General features: G+C 37.6%; 2 protein-coding genes across 20 annotated transcripts; both read left to right on the plus strand.

The window, feature by feature from the left end:
- Window positions 1-15425: 15425 nt before the first annotated feature.
- LOC112783071 (dihydroorotate dehydrogenase (quinone), mitochondrial) lies at window positions 15426-21249 on the plus strand. 19 transcript variants are annotated; one of them, XM_072229171.1, is made up of 14 exons: window positions 15426-15688; window positions 15762-15964; window positions 16066-16101; window positions 16227-16585; window positions 16937-17017; window positions 17107-17215; window positions 17398-17535; window positions 17835-17872; window positions 18014-18113; window positions 18182-18328; window positions 19524-19799; window positions 19872-20264; window positions 20370-20463; window positions 20637-21249. In XM_072229171.1, exons 6-10 carry the CDS (start codon window positions 17123-17125, stop codon window positions 18272-18274), a joined length of 462 nt encoding a protein of 153 aa, XP_072085272.1. In that variant the 5' UTR covers window positions 15426-15688; window positions 15762-15964; window positions 16066-16101; window positions 16227-16585; window positions 16937-17017; window positions 17107-17122; the 3' UTR covers window positions 18275-18328; window positions 19524-19799; window positions 19872-20264; window positions 20370-20463; window positions 20637-21249. The 19 variants fall into 19 exon arrangements, with proteins under 19 accessions (XP_072085272.1, XP_072085277.1, XP_072085287.1 ...); XM_072229176.1 differs by having other exon boundaries at window positions 19524-19605; XM_072229173.1 differs by having other exon boundaries at window positions 15431-15688; window positions 15768-15964.
- On the plus strand, window positions 19872-20474 carry LOC140183224 (transcription factor bHLH10-like). The gene is made up of 3 exons (XM_072231250.1): window positions 19872-19931; window positions 19977-20264; window positions 20370-20474. The coding sequence occupies exons 1-3, from the start codon at window positions 19872-19874 to the stop codon at window positions 20472-20474; spliced, it is 453 nt and encodes a 150-aa protein (XP_072087351.1).
- Window positions 21250-26327: the final 5078 nt, after the last annotated feature.

The raw sequence follows: 26327 nt of genomic DNA on the forward strand, positions 1-26327 counted from the left end.
AATCAGCAATTCCCAAATCTCAATCAACTGCTGAGTTTGATAACTCAAGTGTCACCAATTACTCAACCAAAGTCAAAAGGGGAAAAATCTACTAGAATAAAAATGCCTTCAGATTGGAAGCAGCAGTAACATAAATAAAAGAAAGAAATCTTAAATATGAAATAACTCAAATTATATTAAATAAAGAAATCAACTCTAACATGAAGTTCATAAGCCAAATTGAAAAGATAAATAACAATTAAAGTACTAGAATAAATAAAAGTAGAAAATAAATTAAAAGAACATTGAACCTGTGATTAAAGAGAAGTAGCCTAATCATAATAGAAATCCTAAATCCTAAGAGAAATTCTAAGAGAGAGGAGAAAGCCTCTCTCTCTAAAAGCTACATCTAAACCTAAAATTGTGAATTATGAATGTTGTATCAATTGTTCGTTGTTGATTCACCCATTCTCTGGCTTATATTCTATGTTTCTGGCTTGGATTTGGGCCGAAAAAGGTCCCAGAAATTGCTGAGGGCGTTTTCTACAGATTCCTGCACGTGGCGTCCGTCACGCGTGCGCGTGGATCACGCGTACGCATCATTCGCGTTCTACTCAAGGCACGCGTCCGCGTCGTCCATGCGTTCGCGTCGTTGCCTTTTCTTCAAAACTCCATTTTTGTGCTTTCCTTCCATTTTTGTATGTTTCCTTTCTGTCTTCTAAGCCATTCCTGCCCTATGAAACCTAAAAATACTTAACACACAAATTACGGCATCGAATGGTAATAAAGGATAATTAATTTTAATATTTTTAAAGCATAGGAAATATGTTTTCACATATATTATAAAATAAGGAAGGAATAGTAAAACCATACAATTTACATGAATAAGTGGGTGAAGGATTGATAAAAACACTCAATTGACCATAAAATACATCATAAAATAGAGGTTTATCAACCTCTCCACACTTAAACAAGAGCATGTCCTCATGCTAAATCCAAGAGAAAGAGTGAAGGTAGAATGGTGGAATCTTATGCAATGCAATCTATTCTAAATGCAAGCTTCCTAAATGAATCATGCAATTCTAATTATCGTCCACCTATATATATAGAGCTTACATGTGGTTAGTTTGATTCATATTTTCAAGGAATCACATATGCATAGCCAAGCCTAAATCATGTTAAAGCACTTCCACAATTGAGTTGAGTTAAAGGAATTCACAAACTTGCAAGACAATTAACAATTAAATTTGGATATATGGAGATGAGCTATTGAACCCTCACTGGATTTTTGTGTTTACTCTCTAGTCACTCAGTGTTTGGGGTTAATCACTCTATTCTTTTCTATTCATGCTTTCTAAAACTTTGTTCTTCATCTAACCAATCAACAAATATCTAATGCATACATACAAACATCATGAGGTCTTTTCAAGGTTGTAATGGGGCCAAGGTAAAGGTGAGGATATATATAAGGCTAAGTGAGCTATAAGTTGAATCCCTGATTAGTCTAAGATCTCACCTAACATATACATTCTCTATAAAAATTTAAAGTTATCCTGGTCTTCCCAATTTTCCCACTTTTGTATTACATATTCATGTACCAATTTTGGTTTTACTTCCATGTGCATTGATTTCTTTACTAAACTCATTATTGGGGTAATTTTGTCCCCTTATTTATTTAACTAAAAAGGATTTTTTTTTTGAAAATAATCACAATAATTTCAATTCACATGGTATTTTAATTATTTTGGTTTCACATTGGCATGCTCCCAAATTTCTGATTATTTTATTAACTTAATACTTTCCTATCAACCCATGTTCCCACATTTTCCCACATTTAGTGGACACACAATCTCTATCTTAAGCTAACCAAGGACTCAATTTGGGATTTTTAATTTGTTTTTTCGCTTAAAGCTAGTGATGTGGTTATAGAACAAAAGGGGATTAAAAGGCTCAAGGGGGCTAACAAGGGTGATGTAGGGGGTTGGCTTATTTGGGATAAGTAAGCAAAACAAGCAATGGCCTCAATCACATGCATGTATGTATCTACATTCTATATTGGACATATATATTGAAACAAAGTAAAGATTGCAAGCATAGAAAAGAAGTGCGAAACACACAGGAATAAAATTTATGGTTAAATGTAACCATACAATTAAGCTCAAAAACTCACGGGTTGTGTGTTCTTTGGCTCAAAAACCATATATCAGTTATGTATGTCATGCAAGTAGAAATCAAGAGTTTCCATTCAACTCAATGTGAATCTTAGAATGGCTTTTATAAAATTTAGTATTTTCCTTGAAAAAATATTGTCAATTAACCAACATTTATTGCTATATATATACAAAGTGTGTGGATTGTTGTGATTCTGTTAAACTAAAAGTTTCTAGTGTACTCTTTTATTTTCAATTAAACCAATTCATCATATGCTAAAAGGGTAAACTAAACTGATTAATCCATATATTCTATATCACAACTTAATAAGCTAAAAGTGCAAACTTAAACTAAATATCTAAGATATATATATATATATATATATATATATATATATATATATATAAACCAAAGTGCAAAATGCAGAAATACAGTAAAAAATGTGCAAGTACTGAAAGATAAATAAGATAAGATAAAATAAAAAATAAAAATAAAAATACAAAAAATAAACAAAATAGGATAAAAGAGAGTCTGAAAGTGGTTCACCCAAAATAAAGTTCGCCAGAGATGGCGACCTCCCCACACTTAAATAATAGCATTGTCCTGGATGCTCACTCAAGCTAGGTGTGAAGAAGTGTCATCTCCGGAAGGATGTGCTGTAGGTGTCTCTGTGGTGGTCTGAGACTCTGCAGTCTGTATGAGTGTCGGAGGGTCTGGCTGCTGAAGCGGAGGCTCTGTCCGTAGAGGGATCTCTGGATCAGCCGGCTGGATCTGATGGGGCTCCTCATGATGTGGCGCAGCCTACTCAGCCTCTGCACGTGCTTCCTCCTCATGACCATCCGCCTCCTCCTCAGATGGCTCAGAAGGGGGTGTCAGGCTCGGAGGGGATGTCGTGGTGGCCAGATCGGATCATCAACTTTAAGTGTTCATAGCGTCGCTTGCTGCGACGCTCAGATCTCTCATATCGCCGCTGGTTGCGGTGCTCCATCTGGTCCAACCGGTCAAATAGGCGATGCACAAGGTGGTAGATGGGCTCTGAAGCAGGTGAGGGTGCCGTGGTGGTGGCTGGTGCAGCAGGAGCTGAAGGAGCAGCAGAAGATGTGGCTGCCTCAGCAGAGTCAATAAGAAAAGGAGGTCAGTAACCCAAGGCCTGGAACTTCCTTCTGTGAGGGATAATCTTTTTGCAGTCTGCGGTGGTTGGCTTTTCATCAGCAATCTCCCAGGGCACCTCAGCTCAGCGGCCCAGCTGAGTAATCAAGTAGGGAAAGGGGAGAGTGCCTCTAACATGGACCCTGGCCATGTAATACCGGATAAAGCGGGGAAGATATAGGTCCTTTCCCTCCATCACACACCAGATGAGGGTGATCATGGCAGCTGGCACCTCTGTCTCATGAGTGCTCGGCATCACGTAGTTACTCAGAATCTGCTGCCAAAGCCGAGCCTCATCGTTCAGATAGATGAGCTTAATTCCCTTTGGGGCCACTGTGGACTTGCTCATGACCCATGGGACAGAAGGATCAAGAGCTATTCTCTGCTTGACTGCGTCCCAGTCAAATCTCATGAATCTCATATCCTCTTCAGTCTTCTGGTAACCATCTGGCTGATCCGATTTAGGTAGGAGCTGGAGGATTTCTTCAGTTGCTTCTTCAGTAACCAGAATCTGTTTGCCTCGAAGCTGTACTGCATCTAGGGACGTTTTAAAGTAGTTGCAGTAGAATTCCCTGATCCAGGATGAGTTGACTTCATTCAAGTTCCTTTCCAGGAAGAACCAGCTTCTCTGTTTAATTTGTTCTGAGGTGTATTGTTTGAGTTCTTCTGGAATTTTCAGGGTCTTTTCCAGGTATAAATTCCTGGAAGATGCAAAGACAGGATACTTCAGCTCACAGTATCTGTTGGCAAACTTTTCGGGGTCAGTGGCAGGCACCAACTGATCAGCCTTTTCCTGCAGGGTAAAGTTCTTTTCTCGCTAGGAATCATCATGGAGGATATCCAAAATAGAGGTAGAGGATTCTCCTCTTTTCCTTTTGCCTGTGGTTGCCTTGCCCTTTCCTTTACTTTTAGGGTCAAACATCCTAAAAAGCAGAAATTCTAGGATACAGTTTAAGAACTAAAGCAGGAAAACAGGTAAGCAAATAGGATTTAAGCAATAAAAGCATATAGGCAAAAGAGGAATAAAGTAGCAATATAAGCATGGAGTGAGTCGAATGAATGTAAAATGTTGGACTGTATTCAAGTGAAAAGTTGGAGAATAAAAGTCACAATCCAAAATCCTATGAAATGCGAAATTCTTTGTTAATTAGGAACAACACTAAATATGCCTTGAAGTGGTTAGTTGAAAGCTAAAAAGTTAGAAAGTTAAAAGTGGTTAAGAGTTTAAAATGAAGTTAAAGTCAGTGGCATGTTGTTGTGGTTTTCCATTAACTAAAATTGCACAAACTTGAATAACAAGTAACTCACGTTCAAATAGAGTGAAAAGAATTGCAAAATTAAAGTAGAATCATCAATAATGTTATTTAATGAATAAGGGAATAAGAAAGAAGAGGAAAGCTAGCCCGTGCATTCATGAATTGCCTTGGTTAAAACCATTTAGTGCAAAATTTGAAATTTCCAAAACTAATTCATGAATGGGAGTTGAGTGAAACAATTTGCTGAAAAAAATTTGGGCAGCATTTCGTCTAAAAATTGGACTTTCCCGGGTAATAAACAACAGTAAAAACAGTTCATATGATAAAAAGGTAGTGCAGGAAAGAGTAACAAATAGTAATGCATAAGATTTCAAAATAAACAAACTCAATCTGCGTTAAGGAATAGTAAAGAGCAACATATGAACAGCATTATCATCGCAGCAAATTCAAAATTGCGAAACAAATAAAACAAGTAATAAGAACGGCGCAATTATCAGGCCTAAATCCACTAATCACATCCTCGCAAACTAACCACCTAAAATCCACTACGATCATGCATCTCTAACTATCCTAATTTTGAAATAAAATGCAACTAACTAACTGAAAGAGGAATCGTTGTTCGGCATAACCTGGTAGGCAGAGGAACAGAAATTGGGCTTAGAGAGATGGTGGTGGTGTGGTAGTGGTGGCTGGCGACGCGACGGCGCTGGGAGGCGGCACGACGGCGGTTCGGTGGAGGCAGGGTGTCGGTTTGGTGGTTGAGGATGAAAGGGGGTTATTGGGGAGGGGAGGAGAAGAAGGGGCGAAGAGGGAAGGGTTGGGGGCGTGGTGGCCGGCGGTTCTGGGCGGGGTGGCGCGGTGATGGCGGTTCGGTGGGGGGGGGCTGGGAGTCGTGGAGGGAGGAGGGGAGAAGGGAAGGAAGAGGGAAGAAGAAGAGAAGGGGGGTGGTTCGGCTAGGGGTGGCGCGGCAGTCTGGGTTGGCAATGGTGGTGGCGGGCGTTGGGAGATGGAGGTGGTATGGTGGTTGGAGAGGGAAGAAGAGAGAGTGCAGAGGGGGAGGGGGTTTTGGGACGCGAAGAGGTTAGGGTTTCGCGTGGGTTGGGTTAGTGGATTCAAATCTACGCGGTCGCGTGGGTCACGCGATCGCGTGATTGAGGCGAAAAGGCAATGATGCGATCGCTTAGGTGAGGGATAATAAAAGTGACGCGTACACGTGGGGCATGCGTACGCGTCGCTTAGAATTGTGCTAAACGCACAATTCCAGCGTCGTTTTGGCGCAACTCTCTATTTTCTATTAGGGAGCAATAATATTCACACGACGCGTACGCGTCGCCCACGTTTTCGCGTGGTGTGTGTGAAGTGAAGGTGATGCGTTTGCGTCACTGACGCGATTGCGTGGCCCAATTTGTGCCTAATGCATAACAGCCGCACGATTCCAGCCCAACTTTCTGGGCGTTGGATTTTTTATGCCGATTTCGACTTGACGCCCACGCGTGGCCCATGCGCACGCGTGGGGTGCTTTTTTTTTGGTGCAGAATGCAAAATGCAATACTGATATGGATGTTATGCATAATTCCAGGTTCAACAAAATAAAATAAAACCTAAAAACAATCAAAACGAAATAAAATTAAAAGTGAAAAAGGAACGATCATACCATGGTGGGTTGTCTTCCACCTACCACTTTTGGTTAAAGTCCTTAAGTTGGACATTTGCTGAGCTCCCTGTTATGGTGGCTTGTGCTTGAATTCATCCAAAAATCTCCACCACTGTTTGGAATGCCAACAGCCTCCGGGGTCCCAAACTAGGCATATAAAGCCTTTGAGTAAATTCAAACAGGTGTTCAGGTTCCTGGGACGTTGAATGTCAGAATAGATTCCAGGATCCCAAACCTTACTTTTATATCCGCCTTTGTTTCAATTTGCATTTGTCCAGCCGGGCGGTATGGAATTTGTATTCTCACTAATATGACCAAACATCTTCCGAGACCCATGCAATCGAACTCGAAACCAATCCTTGTACCTCAAATTGAAGTGTGGAACTTCATAGAATCTTGCATACCAGCTCTGAGTGCAAACCATTTCTCTTTTACTCTTAAAGCCGCAAAGAGCTCTAAGCTGGCCATCTGTTTCAAGCAAACCATATTCAAATGGAAAAGTAAAGATAAAGGCTAAGGATTTTACCCACTTGAAGTTTGTATTGGATGGTAATGGCCTTGGAAAAGGTGTTTCCAGGGGTTTTGCAAGCTCTACCCCCTTGTATTCTTCTGTGAATTCTTCCACTTTCTTGCAAACTTCTTCAACTACAACCACGTCTTGATGAAAGTCTTTGATATCCTCCTCATTACTCAAGTCATAATTTGGAGGTTAAGAGAAGTCTACCTCCGCATCATCTTCGTATTCACTTGGGGAGGATTATTCAGTCTCAAAGAATTCACTTGCGGATGCAAATTCATTACTAGGAGAACTTGACTCGTGATTATCATTATCAAGGAAACTCGCTTCTTGAGTTGTTCCGTCCAGTTCTTCATAAGATACCTGCTTTGGGGGTTGTGCACTATCCTCCTTAGCATCAATTGCAAATTCCTTGACAGAATTCTCCACAATTCTGGATTCCCATGGAGGTTCAGCATCTCCTAAGTCTTCAACCAATTCTTCTTCTTCGATAATTTCAGCTTCCTCCACTTGTTCCAGTACAAAGTCATGCTCCTTACTGTCCATCAGAATTTCTAGTATCTCCTTCATGCTACGTTCTTCATTAGATTGTCCATATGAAGCCATGGGGGTTCCTTGAGTGTCCGAATGTCGGGAAGGTAATCGATTAATCGCTTGCTCTTGTTGGTGAAGGGTTGCATGAAATTTTTCCACTGTTTCCTTGAGACGCTCCCGTGATTCTTGGGTTGATGGATATGGACATGGTGCGTAGGGAAGTGGTGGTTCTTGGGAGTAATTGGATTGGAATTGGGGTGGATATGGGTTAGGGTCAGATGGAGGTGAATGGTGGTAGGGGGTTTGTGAGTATGGTGGTTCAAAGCTATGCTGATGAGGTGGTTCATAGGCATATAATGGGGCTTGTTGGTAAATATAAGGGGGTCCACCATATCTATCATCTTGGTACGCACCTCGGAATGGCACTTGACCGTAGTAATTTGGTGAAGGTAGTTTGTCACGAAAGGGTCCACCATGACTATTGTCTCGACATGCATTGTTGAATGGTCGTCGTCCATGGTACTTTGGAAGGTGTTGTTGCCTAAAGGGTTGATCAGATCCTCGTGGCTCCTTCCATCTGTGATTGGTTTGACCTTGATGCATGTTCCTGTTATAGCTTCCATTCCTTTCAACAATATTTGAACCAAACTCAAAGCGATGGGGGTGAGAACTCATAGTAGCTAATAAAAATTAAAAATGAAAATAAAAACAAATAAACAGGTAAAAGAAAATATTTACAATAACCAATAATAAGGCCCACAGTTGCAATTCCCCGGCAACGGCGCCATTTTGACGAACGGGTTTTCTGTTAGTAAAGAATTTTTATAAAAATAATCGCGTTGTAAGTATAGTTTCTAAACTGGCAGAGAATCCTTTCGTACAAAAACTTTGGTTGTCACAAGTAACAAAATCCAATAAAATTTATAACCGAAGTATTTAAACCTCGGGTCATCTTCTCAAGGAATTACAGGAAAGTATGATTTATTATTGGTTATGGAAATTGTATATTTTTTGGTTTTTGAAATAAGGAACAAGTAATTTAAATTGGCAAGTGATAAACCCATATTTTATGATATAATCTTAGCTCAAATTGAGTGTTTCTATCAATTTTTCACCCACTTATTCATGTAAACTGCATGGTTTTACTTTCCCTTCCTTATTTTATGATATAAGTGAAAAACATGTTTCCTATGCTTTAAAAATATTAATTTTAATTACCCTTTTATTACCATTTGATGCCGTGATTTGTGTGTTAAGTATTTTCAGATCTCATAGGGTAGGAATGACTCAAAGGACAAAAAGGAAAACAAAAAAAAATGGAAGGAAAGCACAAAAATGGAGTTTTGAAGAAAAGGCAGCGACGCGAACGCATGGACGATGCGAACGCGTGCCTAGCGCGAAAAAGCAGTGACGCGAACGTGTGGATGATGCGGACGCGCGCCTTGAGCAGAATGCAATTGACGCGTATGCGTGACCGACACGTACGCGTGACAAGGAAAACTCCCAGATGACGCAAACGCGTGACCCACGCGGACGCGTGACAGACGCCACGTACAAGAATCTGCAGAAAATGCCCCCAGCGATTTCTGGACCCTTTTTCGGCCCAAATCTAAGCCAGAAACACAGGATATAAGCCAGAGAATGGAGGAATCAAAGGATATAGAGAATACAACATTCATAATTCATAATGTTTAGGATTAGATGTAGTTTTAGAGAGAGAGAGGTTCTCTTCTCTCTCTTAGGATTTAGGATTAGGATTAGGATTTCAACTTCCTCTCAGGTTCAATGCTCTTTTACTTTATTTCTCTTCTACTTTTAGATACTCTAATGCTTTTATTTGTTAATTACTTATGTTCCCAAATTGACTTATGAACTTTTTCATGTTTAGATTTGAATGTTCTATTTAATATAATTCGAGGTATTTCAGACTAATAATTGTCTTATTCTATTTATGATGATTTCAATTCAATTTAGATTTATTTTCCCCTTTTGGTTTTGGTTAAGTGATTTATAACACTTGAGTTATCAAACTCAGCTGTTGATTAGAATTGGAATTCTTTGCTGGTTAATTTGTACTCCAATAACTCTAGTCTCTCCATAAGAGTTGACTAGGACCTGAGGATCAAATTAATTTGTCTACTTGACTTCCCTTTGTTTAGCAAGGGTTAATTAAAAGTGGGAGCTGAATTCAATTCTCTTCACACCTGATAAGGATAACTAGGATGGGACTTCAATTTCTTATACCTTGCCAAGAGTTTTATTATTTATTTGAATTAATCCCTACAGTTTACTTTCTTGCCATTTACTATTCTTGTTTTTTATCTTATACATCAAAAACCCAAAAATACACTTTTACTCATAACCAATAATAAATCATACTACCCTGCAACTCCTTGAGAAGACGACCCGAGGTTTAAATACTTCGGTTATCAATTTTATTGGGTTTTGTTACTTGTGACAACCAAACTTTTGTAAGAAAGGAATTCTTGTCGGTCTAGAAGCTATACTTACAACGTGAATTTAATTGTGAAATTTCTAGATCGCGCGAGAGTTTCGCTCTTTCAAAATGGCGCTGTTGCCGGGGAGTTGCAACTGTGTGCTTTATTATTGGTTATTGTAAATATTTTCTTTTGCTTGTTTATTTCTTTTTATTTTCGCTTTTAATTTTTTTTATTATTTACTATGAATTCTCACCCCTATCGCTTTGAGTTTGGTTCTAATAATGTTGAAAGGAATGGAAGCTATAACAGGAACATGCATCAAGGTCAAAACAATCAGAGATGGACGGAGCCACGAGGATCTGATCAACCCTTTAGGCAACAATACCTTCCAAACTATCATGGACGACGACCATTCAACAATGCATGTCAGAACAATAGTTTTGATGGACCCCCTTGTAATTACCGACAAGCCCCATCATACACCTATAAACCACCCCCTCAACACAGCTACCACCATTCACCTTCATATAACCCTAACCCGTATCCACCCCAATTCCAACCTAATTACTCCCCAGAACCACCACTTCCCTATGCACCATGTCCATATCCATCACTCCAAGAATCAAGGGAGCAACTCAAGGAAACATTTGAAAGATTTCATGCCACGCTTCACCAATTGAATCAAGCAATAAATAGACTACCTTCCCGACATTCAGACACTCAAGAAATCCCCATGGCTTCATGTGGACAAACTAATGAAGAACGCAGCATGAAGGAGATCCTAGAAACCCCACTGGATAATACAGAGCATGATTTTATACTGGAACAAGTGGAGGAAGCTGAAATTATAGAAAAAGAAGAATTGGTTGAAGACTTAGGAGACGTTGAACCTCTATGGGAATCCAGAATTGTGGAGAATTCCGTCAAGAAATTTACAATTGATGCTAAGGAGGATAGTGCACAACCTCCAAAGCAGGAATCTTATGAAGAACTGGACGGAATAACTCAACGAGCAAGTTTCCTTGATAATAATGACTACGAGTCCAATTCTCCTAGTAATGAACTTGCATCCGCAAGTGAATTCTTTGAGATAGACGAATCTTCCCCAAGTGAATACGAAGATGATACAGAGGTAGATTTTTCACAACCTCCAATTTATGACTTAAGTGATGAGGAAGACATCGAAGACTTGGATCAAGATGTGGTTGAAATTGAAGAAAATTGCAAAGAAGTGGAGGAATTCACAGAAGAACACAAGGGAGTAGAGCTTGCAAAACCACTGGAAACACATAGCCCAAGGCCATTACCACCCAATACTAATTTTAAGTGGGTAAAATCCTTAGCTTTTATCTTTACTTTTCCACTTGAATATGGTTTGCTTGAAATAGATGGTCAGCTTAGAGCTTTCTGCGGCTTTAAGAGTAAAAAGGAAATGGTTCGTGCTCAAGGCTGGTATGCAAGATTCAATAAGGTTTCGCGCTTCAATCTGAAGTGTAAGGATTGGTTTCGAGTTCAATTGAATGGGTCTCGGAGAATGATTGGCCATTTTGGTGAGAATGCAACTTCCAAACCGCCCGGCTGGAAAAATATAAATCGAGACAAAAGCGGATATAAAAGCAAGGTTTGGGATCCTGGAATCTATTCTGACATTCAACACCCCGGAAACCTGAGAACCTGTTTGAATTTACTTAAAGGCTTTACATGCCTAGTTTGGGACCCCAGAGGATTTTGGAATTCTAAATAATAGTGGAGATTTTTGGATGAATTCAAGCACAAGCCACCATAACAAAGGACTCCCCAAATGTCCAACTTAAGGACTTTAACTAAAAGTGCTAGGTGGGAGACAACCCACCATGGTATGATCATTTCTTTTTCAATTTTATTTCATTTTGTTTATTTTTATTTTATTTTACTTTCATTGAACCTGGAATTATTCACAGCATCTATATTGCACACTGCATAATTGCATAAAAAAAAAATCAACCCATGCGAGCGCGCAGGCTACGCGTGGGCGTCGACTGGAAATTGGTGTAGAGATCCAACACCCAGAAAGTTGGGTTGGAATCGTGCAGCTGGTGTGCGTTTAGCACAAATCGGCCCACGCGTTCGCGTCCCTGACGCGAACATGTCACTTACACTATGCACATCCCACGCGAAAGCGTGAGCAACGCGTTCACGTCGCATGGATTTTATGGACCCCATTGGAAACAGAGAGTTGGGCCAAAACGACGCTGGAATTGTACGTTTAGCACAATTTTCATCGACGTGTTCGCGTGTTTCACTCGTACGCGTGCCTTACCTTTATCCCAATTCATGCAATTGCGTTGATGACGCGTTCGCGTCAACACCCTTTTCGCCCAAATTCACGCGATCGCGTGCTCCACGCGTTCGCGTGGATTCAAAAACACTAACCCCTATTCACGTGAAACCCTACCCATTCACGCGAAAACTACCCCCACCCCCATCTGCAACCTCTCTTCCTCCCATCCCTCAACCACCACCCCACCCCACCTCGCCGCCCAGACCCGACCGCCGCGCTGCCCTCTCGCGCGATCTAGAATTTTCACAATTAAATTCACGTTGTAAGTATAGCTTCTAGACCGACAAGAATTTCTTTCTTACAAAAGTTTGGTTGTCACAAGTAACAGAACCCAATAAAATTGATAACCGAAGTATTTAAACCTCGGGTCGTCTTCTCAAGGAGTTGCAGGGCAGTATGATTTATTATTGGTTATGAGTAAAAGTGTATTTTTGGGTTTTTGATGTATGAGATAAAAAGCAAATAAATAATAAAACTCTTGGCAAGGTATAAGAAATTGAAGTCCTATCCTAGTTATCCTTATCAGGTGTGAAGAGAATTGCATTCAGCTCCCACTTTTAATTAACCCTTGCTAAACAAAGGAAAGTCAAGTAGACAAATTAATTTGATCCTCAGGTCCTAGTCAACTCCTATGGAGAGACTAGAGTTATTGGAGTACAAATTAACCAGCAAAGAATTCCAATTCCAATCAACAGCTGAGTTTGATAACTCAAGTGTTATAAATCACTTAACCAAAACCAAAAGGAGAAAATAAATCTAAATTGAATTAAAATCATCATAATTAGAATAAGACAATTATTAGTCTGAAATACCTCGAATTATATTAAATAGAACATTCAAATCTAAACATGGAAAAGTTCATAAGCCAATTTGGGAACATAAGTAATTAACAAATAAAAGTATTAGAGTATCTAAAAGTAGAAGAGAAATAAAGTAAAAGAGCATTGAACCTGAGAGGAAGTTGAAATCCTAATTCTAATCCTAAATCCTAAGAGAGAGGAGAGAACCTCTCTCTCTAAAACTACATTTAATCCTAAAAATTATGAATTATGAATGTTGTATTCTCTATATCCTTTGATTCCTCCATTTTCTGGCTTATATTATGTGTTTCTGGCTTGGATTTGGGCTGAAAAAAGGGTCCAGAAATCGCTGGGGGCATTTTCTGCAGATTCTTGTACGTGGCGTCTGTCATGCGTCCGCGTGGGTCACGCGTTCGCGTCATCTGGGAGTTTTCCTTGTCACGCGTATGCGTCAGTCACGCATACATGTCAATTGTGTTCTACTCAAGACGCGCTTCCACGTCATCCACGCATTCGCGTCGCTGCCCTTTTCTTCAAAACTCCAATTTTGTGCTTTTCTTCCATTTTTGTATGTTTCCTTTTGTCCTTTGAGTCATTCCTGCCCTATGAGATCTGAAAATACTCAACACATAAATCACGGCATCAAATGGTAATAAAAGGGTAATTAAAATTAATATTTTTAAAGCATAGGAAACATGTTTTTCACTTATATCATAAAATAAGGAAGGAAAAGTAAAACCATGCAATTTACATGAATAAGTGGGTAAAAAATTGATAGAAACACTCAATTTGAGCACAGATTATATCATAAAATATGAGTTTATCAACCTCCACACACTTAAACAATAGCATGTCCTCATGCTAAATTCAAGTGAAAGAGTAAAGTTAGAATAGTGGAATCTCATGCAATGCAATCTATTCTAAATGCAAACTACCTACATGAATCATGCAATTTTAATTATCACCCACCTATATATATAGAGCTTACATGTGGTTAATTTATTTCATATTTTCAAGAAATTATATATGTATAGCCAAACCTAAATCATGTTAAAGCACTGTCACAATTGATTTGGGTTAAAACATTTCATAAGCTTGCAAGACAATTAAATATTTAAACAGAGATATATGGTGATGAGCTATTGAACCCTCACTGGATTTGTGTTTACTCTCTATTCACTCAGTGTTTAGGGTTAATCACTCTATTCTTTTCTATTCTTGCTTTCTAAAACTTTGTTCTTCATCTAACCAATCAACAAATATTGAATATAGACATACAAAGATCATGAGGTCTTTTAAAGGTTGTAATGGGACCAAGGTAAAGGTAGTGGTATATATATAAGGCTAAGTGAGCTAACAAAGTGAATCCTTGATTAGTCTAAGATCTCACCTAACATATACTTTACATAATTTGAAATGCTTTACCTAGTTACCCAAAATTTTCCACTTTTTTAATACATACTCACGTACTAACTTTACTTTGAATTTCACCTTATGTGCATTGATTTCTTTACTAAGCTTATTATTAGGGTAATTTTGTCCCCTTATTTACTTATTTAACAAAAAAGAATTTTTTTAAACACAAACAGAACATATATCAATGTACATGGTATTTTAATTTTAAATTTGTTTTACATGAGCATGCTCCCAAAATCCTTATTACTTTATTGAATTAATCCTTTCCTATCAACCCATGTTCCCGTGTTTCTCCACACTTAGTGGATACACAATCTCTATCTTAAGCTAACCAAGGATTCAACTTGGGGTATTTAATTTGTTTTTCTGCTTAAGGCTAGTAATGTGGTTATAGAACAAGAGGGAATTAAAAGCTCAAGAGGGCTAACAAGAGTGATGTAAAAAGTAGGCTTATTTGGGATAAGTGAGCTAATAACAATTAATGGCCTCAGTCATCTCTTGGTATGTATCTATATTCTATATTGGACATATAGATTAAAACAAAGTAAAGATCACTAGAATAAAAAAAGAGTGGCGAACACACAAGAACGAAATAATTATGGTTAAATAATGTAACCATACAGATAAGCTCAAAAACTCACAGGTTGTGTGTTCTCTGGCTCCAAAATCATATATCAGTTATGTATGTCATGCAAGTAGAAATCAAGAGTTCCCATTATTCTCAATGTGAATCTTAGGGTGGCCCTTAAAATTTTAGTGTTCTTCCTTGAAAAATATTGTGTAAATTAACCAATCATTTATTGCTATATATATACAGTGTGTGGATTGTTGTGATTCTGTTTTACTAAAGTCTTTAGTTTACTCTTTATTTTCAATTAATCCGTTATCGTATGCTAAAAGGGTAAACTAAACTAATTAATCCATATATTCTATATCACAACTTAATAACTAAAATTGCAACTAGACTAAACTAAATATCTAAGATAAGTATATAAACTAATAGTGCAAAATGCAGAAATACTGTAAAAATACAGAAAAATGTGCAAGTACTGAAAGACAAGATAAGATAATATTTAGATAATATGGCATTTATATTATGGCGGTTTAAAATAATGTGCATAAAATAGCTTTTTAGTGATTTTAGCGGTTTAAAACCGCCATTATTCAAAACTCATCATTTAAAACAGAAAGCCCAAATAAAACCCCTTCCCCAACAAATAAAAACCCGAACCCAGAAACCCATTACTGCTGAAACTAACGCGCCCTACCACCAAACCCGAAACAAAGATCTGTGCTCTGGTCCAGGGATTTCTCCGGCGACGATCTGCTCCAGCGACTGCTCCGGCGACGGTCTTCTCAGTGGCATTATTCTCCGACGAGATTGTGTGCTCTCTCCAACGATGATCTCCTCTGGCAGGTTCTCCTCCGGCGTCGCGTTCTCCTCCTGCTATAATCTCCGTGTAAGAGCAAGGTTGATATTCTTTCTCTCTCTCAATTTTCTACCGTTGTCGAAAATACCTAAAAGTTTGAAATGGAAAATCAAGTTGTAGAAACTTCATAAAACTATGAGATCTGTTGCGCAAGTGTTTCCTCCAACGATCTTCTCCAGCAGCGATCTTCTCCGGTGGTGATCTCCTCCATCAATGCATCTCTTCCATTAATGAGATCTGTTGCGCAAGTGTTTCCTGCGGCATCGAGTTGTGTTCTGCGACTTCTCCATCTCCATCGAGCTTCGTTGAGCATCTAGGTTAGTATTCAAATTTGCATTATTTTCTTGTGTTTACTCATGATTTATAAATATGCCATGGTCTATGCTAACGATGACTATGTCTTTTTCTTTAATTCTAGGTTTTCGATTTTCTTCACTGTCAGAAGAAATTGGAGGTCAGGCATTCACTAAATTTTCTTCTAATTTTGTTTGTATGTATGCTAGATGCTTATGGATTCTGATGATAGTAATTTTCTTCATTAAAAAATAATTTTGCATAGTTTTTTTTTATAATATCAAGGACGTGAAGCAGCTACAAGAAGTGAAGATTCTAGAAACTGAAAGCAAAAGGAAAAGCACGGAGTCTGTTGTGTATGTTGAGAAATCTGAGGTGTGCGAAGAGGAAGATGTGTCAGAAACTTAGTCAAATTCGGGGATGGAAACTCGTACGGAGTCTCAAAAGCACTGAGTAGGTTGGTGCTGCTTGAAGTGGAGGCAAGAGTGTCTGAGAAGAACGTCCTCATTCGGATCCACTGTGAGAAACACAAAGGAGTGTTGATGTACATTCTCAAGCTCATTGACAAACTCCATCTCTCTGTTCTTAACACCACTTCCTTGCCTTTTGGAACCTCCATTGTTGACATAACCATCACTGCCAAGGTACATTAACTAAATTAAACTCATCACGTTTACATTATTGAATAATTTATTATGGTTATTGCATCGCAACAAAAAATTATGGTATAATTAGTGGATATGATTTGACCCAAAACCTGGTGCTACATGTCTCATTAAAGTTCCTATGTTAGTTTTTTGTGTCTTCTATGTGTTTGTGTTTATGTTTATGAAAGAGAAAAGAAGCAAGTTTTAGGACGAAAAAAAGTAGGGTGCTATGGAGAGTTCCCTGGAGAGTTGCTTGTACATATGAATATGCATCCAAATGGTATATTGCAAACTGTTGAGACGAAACCCTTGTAAGATCTACTTTTTAATGATTTAATCCTTTCCTAGGTGATTAATGTTTCGTCACCCAATACTCCTGGCTTGCGCATGCTTCAAGGAAGAAAGCAATTGAAGGATCTTGTGAAGAAGGTAGAAACTAAAATGTGATGCTTTCTTGTTCTGTTTCTTTTCTTGCATAATTATGAGATTGATTCTAGCCAATTTTCCTTTTTGTGAAGGTACAAGCTGCTTGTGATGAAATGCAATGGGGGTGACGAGGGTCCACCTCCGTTGCTGGTAAAAATTGCTCCAGATTTGTCAAAAGACGACCTTGAAGACATTGCTGCAGTAAGTCTGAATATTAGTTTATTCTCCTATCTTCATCATATGCTGTATTAACAGCTAATACTTTGGTTACAGGTTGCTGTGGACCTTAATATTAGTCTATACACTTTGGTACTCTCAATTGTCAAACTTGAGAACGATGCAATCTTAAGTTGTGCTTAGTTTCATTTGTTTATTGTGTCCAGATTATATCAAATACAACCATTTCCAGACCAGATACTGTTAGTAGCAATCCATTAGCTTCAGAAGCTGGTGGGTTGAGTGGGAAGCCTCTTCTTGATCTCTCTACCAATATCTTGAAGCAGATGTATATCTTGACACAGGTATGCTTTTTGTTTTTTCGTTGTGATTTGTAAACAGAACTACTATAATAGTTGGTTTAGAGCACCAGGTCCTATATCTCCAGTTCATTCTAGCATCCCTAAGGATGGTTTCTCTAATATAAAAATCTCACATCACTTGTTATGCATTGATTTTGACCAATTTAATAAGTTGGTAGAGCTAATTATATAGGATTCAGGAGCATCTAATCAGTTGTTGTGATCTGTCATTTTTACATGACAAGATCCATTCTCTTGGCATCAGTTGTCATTAATAATTGTCCATTTTTAATGTAAATCAGGGCAAGATTCCTTTAATTGGCTGTGGGGGCATTAGCAGGTAAAATTGCACGTTTCTCCTCTACTGCATGTGTATAGTTTGGTTTCTAGCTACCTACCTACCTACCTGTTATAAGTATTCTTTTTATGATTTTGGAAATAAATTATACAATAATTTCTCCTAAGTTTTGGTATCAATTAGTGGTGAGGATGCATACAAGAAAATAAGATCTGGAGCAACTCTTGTTCAGCTATATACTGCTTTCGCTTATGGGGGACCTGCACTTATTCCACAAATGAAGGTATTAAAAGTTGCACATGTTCAAGATTGGGGTATATGTCTACTAAATTTTTGTCTTTACATTCACAGGTGGCTGCTCTTGTTCCTAAAGGGGAGCTTGATGGTGAAATGGGGGATGCACACATGGCAATGCAGGCTAGGTTGATGAGCCAGACCCTTTAGAAATTAAGCCACTCATTGTCAGTTTCTCAATGTATATTGATTTTTATAAACCAGGTATGAGTTAAAAACCAGAAATTACACTGTTGTCAGTCTTGTGTGAATATTTTTAATATTTTAACCTTTAGAAACTTAGCCAATACAGAACTTAGCCAATATAGTAATAAAGGAAAACTCTTGAAAAGAACATGGATTTGGATGAATCGTTTCCTTCAGAATCTTCTTAACTGTAAGTATATCAATTTTTAAAAAAGGAAGGGCAATGTTTCCAAGATTAATGGGGCCATAGTACTGTATGGATTTTGCTACCATTTGGCTTAGATAAGTTTTTTATCACCAGGGAGAGTATTGACATGTATATTGATATGTCTTCTAGTCAAGTGTTCATCATGTATCTTTTGTATTATGTTCTTTCTCTCTAAATACTTTTCACTGCTGCATCTAACTTTCAAATTTCAATACATATCATTATATCAATTGCAAATTATGTATTAATTCTTTCTCATTAAAATCTTCTTTTAAACTCAAAAAAAGAAAAAGTAATAATTAAGCTATTATATTTTTAAACCCCACTTATTGCCAGCTTATTATATTTCTAGTAATATGGCATAAACGTGACATAAGAGTGTTTATTCAATATTAGTCACTACCGAAATACGATTCTTTATTATTGATAGTGTTGACATTAATAAAACCATTAATTTAATAATTCAATGTGTTTAAAAAAATTCTAATTCTTTCTATGTGGCTATTTATCATTCTCTAGTAGTGAAGACTCTTTCTTCGTGCAACAATCGATTTCAATAAGCCTAGCTACTTGGAGAAATTAAATTAAATTCATAATAATTCATAATAGAATAATGTACACATAATTAATAATGCATCTATTCTATAACTATAATACTAAAGAATTAAACCTATAACAAGTAATTTCAATTCAGTCAATATTATAACAAGTTGTTGGATATAGATTTCAGACATTTTTTAGTTGAATTTTGAATTTTTTTTAATTTTGAATTTTTTTTATATTAAAGATTAGCTACAATATTAATTGTGTAATGTTGGCTTCAATGTTATGCAATAATTAAGAAAAATTATATTTGCATGAAGACATTGGCTTGCCCTTGCCAAAGGTTGCTAGTTCTAGCCACAAACGTGACATGAGATTGTGCTTTTGACTCATTTTTTTCTCTTTTGGGTATGTCACAATGTTGTGGTGTTCTAATACTTGTTATGTTATCTGCTTTTGTAGTGAATCAACAACAACTGCGAGCACTCTTGTGGCTTAGAGCGAGTTGTTCAATTCGATGATAGTGTCAAGTTCTACTCTTAGTGTACTTTTTGATAAGCAGACCTCTCTTTCTCTCTCTCTCTCTCTCTCTCTCTCTCTCTCTCTCTCTCTCTCTCTCTCTCTCTCTCTCTCTCTCTCTCTCTCTCTCTCTCTCTCTCTCTCTCTCTCTCTCTCTCTCTCTCTCTCTCTCTCTCTCTCTCTCTCTCTCTCTCGGAGTCTTATCCAAGCCCCACAAAGGTATAAAACACTTATAAACTTGTTTACTAATTTTTACAAATCAAACTAATAGGTTGAATCTGCTATTATCAGATGGATAGAGCCTCTGTGGTGGGTGATGTCATTGAATATATAAGGGAGCTGCTCAGAACGGTTAATGAGCTCAAATTACTGGTGGAGAAGAAAAGATATTAAAAGGAGAGATGCAAAAGGCAGAAAGCGAAAGATGATGCTGCAGAGAGCTGTAACATAAAGTCTTTCAGCAATCCAGATGGATGCATAAGGACATGGCTTCAAAGAAAATCGAAAGATAGCGAGGTTGATGTGCGGATTGTTGATGATGATGTTACAATCAAACTCTTCCAGAGGAAGAAGATTAACTGTCTGCTTTCAGTTGCCAAGTTTCTAGATGAACTTCAGTTGGAACTTCACCATGTTGCAGGTGGACATGTTGGCAAATATTACAGTTTCTTGTTCAATAGCAAGGTTGGTATTTCTTTTTGACATGAAACAAACAAGGGAAATCATAAATCTTTTGAATCACATTGTTATGCTTCTGTATTTTAACTATGGCCTATTTCACTGAGGCAGATAATAGAAGGTTCTTCAGTCTATGCCAGTGCTATAGCCAACAGTGTGATCGATGTTATGGACACTCAGTATGCAGCAGTAGTTCCACATACAGGTAGCTATTAGGTTAAGGGGATTGATGAGCGGATAATTTATACGCTTTTTGGCACTGTTTTTAGTATGTTTTTAGTATATTTTAGTTAGTTTTTATTATATTTTTATTAGTTTTTATTTAAAATTTACTTTTCTGGACTTTACTATGAGTTTGTGTATTTTTTGTGATTTCAGATATTTTCTGGCTGAAATTGAGGGACCTGAGCAAAAATCTGATTCAGAGGCTGAAAAAGGACTGCAGATGCTGTTGGATTATGACCTCCCTGCACTCAAAGTAGATTTTCTGGAGTTACAGAAGCCCAATTGGCGCGCTTTCAATTGCGTTGGAAAGTAGACATCCTGGGCTTTTCAAAAATATATAATATTTTATACTTTGCCCGAGATTTGATGGCCCAAACAGGCATTCCAAGTCAGCTCAAGAATTCTAGCGTTTAACTCCAGAACTGGCACAAAAGCTGGAGTTAAATGCCCAAACTGGCACAAAAAGCTGGCGTTTAACTCCAAGAAAAGTCTCTACACATGAAAGCTTCAATGCTCAGCCCAAACACACACCAAATGGGCCCCGGAAGTGGATTTTTACACTAAACACCCTAGCTTACTTATTTTCTGTAACCCTAGGTCACCAGTTTACTATAAAAACTACTTTTAGTGATTCATCTTGTACCTCATGACATTCTACACGTTTCATATTGTATTCTCTACGGCATGAGTCTCTAAACCCCATTGTTGGGGGTGAGGAGCTCTGCTGTTCTTCATGAATTAATGCAATTACTACCGTTTTCCATTCTATCACGCTTGCTTCTATTCTAAGATATTCATTCGCACTTCAACCTGATGAATGTGATGATCCGTGACACTCATCATCATTCTCACCTATGAACGCGTGCCTGATAATCACCTCCGTTCTATCTTAGATTGAATGCATATCTCTTAGCCTCATGATTCAGATCAGAGTCTTCGTGGTATAAGCTAGAATTATTGGCGGCCATTCCTGAGATCCGGAATGTCTAAACCTTGTCTGTGGTATTCTGAGTAGGATCTGGGAAAGGATGACTGTGACGAGCTTCAAACTCGCGAGTGTTAGGCGTAGTGACAGACGTAAAAGGATCAATGGATCCTATTCCGACATGATCGAGAACCGACAGATGATTAGCCGTGCGGTGACAGCGCATTTGGAACATTTTCACTGAGAGGACAGGAAGTAGCCATTGACAACAGTGATGCCCAACATAAAGCTTACCATGGAAGGAGCCTTGCGTGCATGAAGAAGAAGACAGTAAGAAAGCAGAGATTCAAAAGACAAAGCATCTCCAAAACCTCAACATGTTCTCCATTACTGCAAAACAAGTATTTATTTCATGTTATTTTACTTTTTACAATTAAATCTGAGAATTATTGATATCCTGACTAAGAGTTACAAGATAACCATAGCTTGCTTCAAGCCGACAATCTCCGAAGGATCGACCCTTACTCACGTAAGGTATTACTTGGACGACCCAGTGCACTTGCTGGTTAGTTGTGCGGAATTACAAAAGTGTGATTGTGATTTCGTGCACCAGGGATAATAGTTTCAAGTTTAGGCACTGCACCAAAGTTCAAGTAACTAGTTACATGTACGAAAATAAGAAAAGAGAACTGTCTGTATTGCAAATTATGATCCGCCGAGGTTATTGAGTAACCTAAGCAGTGTCTATGCTAATACTTCTCAAAGTAATAATTAGTGGATATGATTTGCTTAATTATTTGTATAGGACTTTTAATTTTTAATACTAAAAATTATATATTATATTTAATATTTTATTTGAGTTATGTAATATTTTGTTTAAGGGTTATAATTTTTTGTTATTATGAAATTTTAAACAAAAAGTTGTTTGCTTAACGTGGTAAAAATAATAGTTAAAAATGCATTTTTAAACGATAAAAAATGTCTTTTTTATTCAGTAAAAACAGCAGGTCATGAATGCCGTTTTATCCGAAAATAATGGCGGTTTGAACTGCCATTTTAACCAACAAAAAATGCCGTTTTATCCGGAAATAACGGCGAGTTGAACCACCGTTTTAACAAACATAAAAATGTCATTTTAACCGGAAATAACGGCGGTTTGAACCGCCGTTTTATTCGGAAATAACGGCGGTTTGAACCGCCATTTTAACCAACATAAAAGTGCCATTTTATTCGGAAATAACGGCGGTTTGAACCGCCGTTTTAACCGAAAATAACGGCAGTTTGAACCGCCGTTTTAACCAACTAAAAAATCGCCGTTTTATCCAGAAATAACGGCGGTTCAAACCGCCGTTTTAACATGTTAAAAAACCACCGTTTTAACCATGGAAATTGTGGCGGTTTTTTAAAAACCGCCATAATAACCAAATGGCGCTTTGAATTCTGGCAGTTTTTATTATCCGCCATTCAAGGTAATAACGGCGGTTCAAACCGCCGTAATAACCCTAAAAAACCGCCGTAATAATTTTTTTGTAGTGGGGGAGGTTGATAAACCCATATTTTATGATATAATCTGTGCTCAAATTGAGTGTTTCTATCAATTCTTCACCCACTTATTCATGTAAACTGTATGGTTTTACTTTCCCTTCCTTATTTTATGATATAAGTGAAAAACACGTTTCCTATGCTTTAAAAATATTACCATTCGATGCTGTGATTTGTGTGTTAAGTATTTTTAGATCTCATAGGGCAGGAATGACTCAAAGGACAAAAAGGGAAACATACAAAAATGGAAGGAAAGCACAAAAATGGAGTTTTGAAGAAAAGGCAGCGACGCGAACGCATGGACGACGCGAACGCGTGCCTATCGCGAAAAAGCAACGATGCGAATGCGTGGATGACGCAGACGCGCGCCTTGAGCAGAACGCAATTGACGCGTACACGTGACCGACGCGTACGTGTGACCGACACGTACGCGTGACCGACACGTACGCGTGACAAGGAAAACTCCCAAATGACGCGAACGCGTGACCCACGCGGACGCGTGACAGACGCCACGTACAAGAATCTGCAGAAAATGCCCCCAGCGATATTTGGACCCTTTTTCGGCCCAAATCCAAGCCAGAAACACATAATATAAGCTAGAGAATGAAGGAATCAAAGGATATAGAGAATACAACATTCATAATTCATAATTTTTAGGATTAGGTGTAGTTTTAGAGAGAGGGGTTCTCTCCTCTCTCTTAGGATTTAGGAATAGGATTAGGATTTCAACTTCCTCTCAGGTTCAATGCTCTTTTACTTTATTTCTCTTCTACTTTTAGATACTCTAATGCTTTTATTTGTTAATTACTTATGTTCCTAAATTGGCTTATAAAATTTTCCATATTTAGATTTGAATGTTCTATTTAATATAATTCGAGGTATTTCAGACTAATAATTGTCTTATTCTATTTATGATGATTTCAATTTAGATTTATTTTCCCCTTTTGGTTTTGGTTAAGTGATTTATAACACTTGAGTTATCAAACTCAGCTGTTGATTGGAATTAGAATTCTTTGCTGGTTAATTTGTACTCCAATAACTCTAGTCTCTCAATAGGAGTTGACTAGGACCTGAGGATCAAATTAATTTATCTACTTGACTTCCCTTTGTTTAGCAAGGGTTAATTAAAAGTGGGAGCTGAATCCAATTCTCTTCACACCTGATAATGATAACTAGGATAGGACTTCAATTTCTTATACCTTGCCAAGAGTTTTATTATTTATTTGAATTAATCCCTACAGTTTAATTTCTTGCCATTTACTATTCTTGCTTTTTATCCCATACATCAAAAACCCAAAAATACACTTTTACTCATAACCAATAATAAATCATACTGCCCTGCAACTCCTTGAGAAGACGACCCGAGGTTTAAATACTTCGGTTATCAATTTTATTGGGTTTTGTTACTTGTGACAACCAAACTTTTGTAAAAAAGGAATTCTTGTCGGTCTAGAAGCTACACTTACAACGTGAATTTAATTGTGAACATTCTAGATCGCGCGAGAGTTTCGCTCTTTCAGCAAGAAATTAAATTAATAACTAGAAAAACTCTTGGCAAGGTATGAGAACTAGAAATCTCATCCTAGTTATCCTTATCAGGTATGATGAGAATTGTTATTGCTCCCACTTAGTTAACCCTTACTAAATAAAGGAAAGTTAAGTGGACTAATTAATTTGATCCTCAAGTCCTAGTCAACTCCTGTGGAAAGACTAGCTTTAGAGCGATCCAAATCAATCAGCAATTCCCAAATCTCAATCAACTGCTGAGTTTGATAACTCAAGTATCACCAATTACTCAACCAAAGCAAAAAAGGGAAAAATCTACTCGAATAAAAATGCCTTCAGATTGGAAGCAGCAGTAACATAAATAAAAGAAAGAAATCTTAAATCTGAAATACCTCAAATTATATTAAATAAAGAAATCAACTCTAACATGAAGTTCATAAGCCAAATTGAAAAGATAAATAACAATTAAAGTAATAGAATAAATACAAGTAGAAAATAAATTAAAGAAACATTGAACCTGTGATTGAAGAGAAGTAGCCTAATCATAATAGAAATCCTAAATCCTAAGAGAAATCCTAAGAGAGAGGAAAGAGCCTCTCTCTCTAAAAGCTACATCTAAACCTAAAATTGTGAATTATGAATGTTGTATCAATTGTTCGTTGTTGATTCCCCCATTCTCTGGCTTATATTCTGTGTTTCTGGCTTGGATTTGGGCCGAAAAGGGCCCAGAAATCGCTGAAGGCATTTTCTGCAGATTCCTGCACGTGGCGTCCGTCACGCGTACGCGTCATTCGCGTTCTACTCAAGGCACGCATCCGCGTCGTCCACGCGTATGCGAATGCCATTTTGCGCTAGGCACGCGTCCGCGTCGTCCATGCATTCGCGTCATTGCCTTTTCTTCAAAACTCCATTTTTGTTCTTTCCTTCCATTTTTTTATGTTTCCTTTCTGTCCTCTAAGCCATTCATGCCCTATGAAACCTGAAAATACTTAACACACAAATCACGGCATCGAATGGTAATAAAGGATAATTAATTTTAATATTTTTAAAGCATAGGAAACATGTTTTCACATATATCATAAAATAAGGAAGAAATAGTAAAACCATGCAATTTACATGAATAAGTGGGTGAAGGATTGATAAAAACACTTAATTGACCATAAAAAACATCATAAAATAGGGATTTATCAGTCATCAAGGGGGAGATTGTTGAGTTTGGAAAATTTCAAATTGTTATGATGATCAAACATTATTAAAAATATTAATTACAAAATTATTAAATTGATTTTTGATTCAAATTGGCTGTTTAATAATTTTGTTGGTGTGTAGATTTTTGTTGGACCAAAGTCACATTAGCCTAAACTGATGTATGATTTAATTTGCTTGGTGACAATTTGGATCATTCAGGTCTCTGAGATTTGAATTAAAGAAAAGCCCAAAACCTCAGGCCCATTTCTGATGAAACAAATTGTTGAAGAAAGTGGCCCAGGGATGCCATACGTTGATTACAAAACAAAGGGGTTCAACTTTGTTGAAGCATGGTTCGGTTACCCATTTGATTTGGTGGAATCCAAATTTAAATTAAATTAATTGAATGCATTGGTAACAGGAAAGAGAAAATTCAAAATTGATTTGATGAAAATTAAAGCTTTCACACGTTACTATGCATAGAGGAGTGGAAAATTAACTCATTTTAATTTCATTCATCAATTCCATTAAAAGCTTTTTTCTCTCTTCTCTCTCTTCTCTCTCTTCGGTTGTCACTTCAATAGGAAAGAAGAAGATGCAAGCTATCAGAGAAAATCACAGAGAGGCTAGGAAGAAGCAAGCGGCTAAGGTGATGATGGCCCTTGCAAAAAGAAGATCCAAGG

This window comes from Arachis hypogaea, chromosome 20, assembly GCF_003086295.3.
Source record: "Arachis hypogaea cultivar Tifrunner chromosome 20, arahy.Tifrunner.gnm2.J5K5, whole genome shotgun sequence".
NCBI lineage: Eukaryota > Viridiplantae > Streptophyta > Magnoliopsida > Fabales > Fabaceae > Arachis > Arachis hypogaea.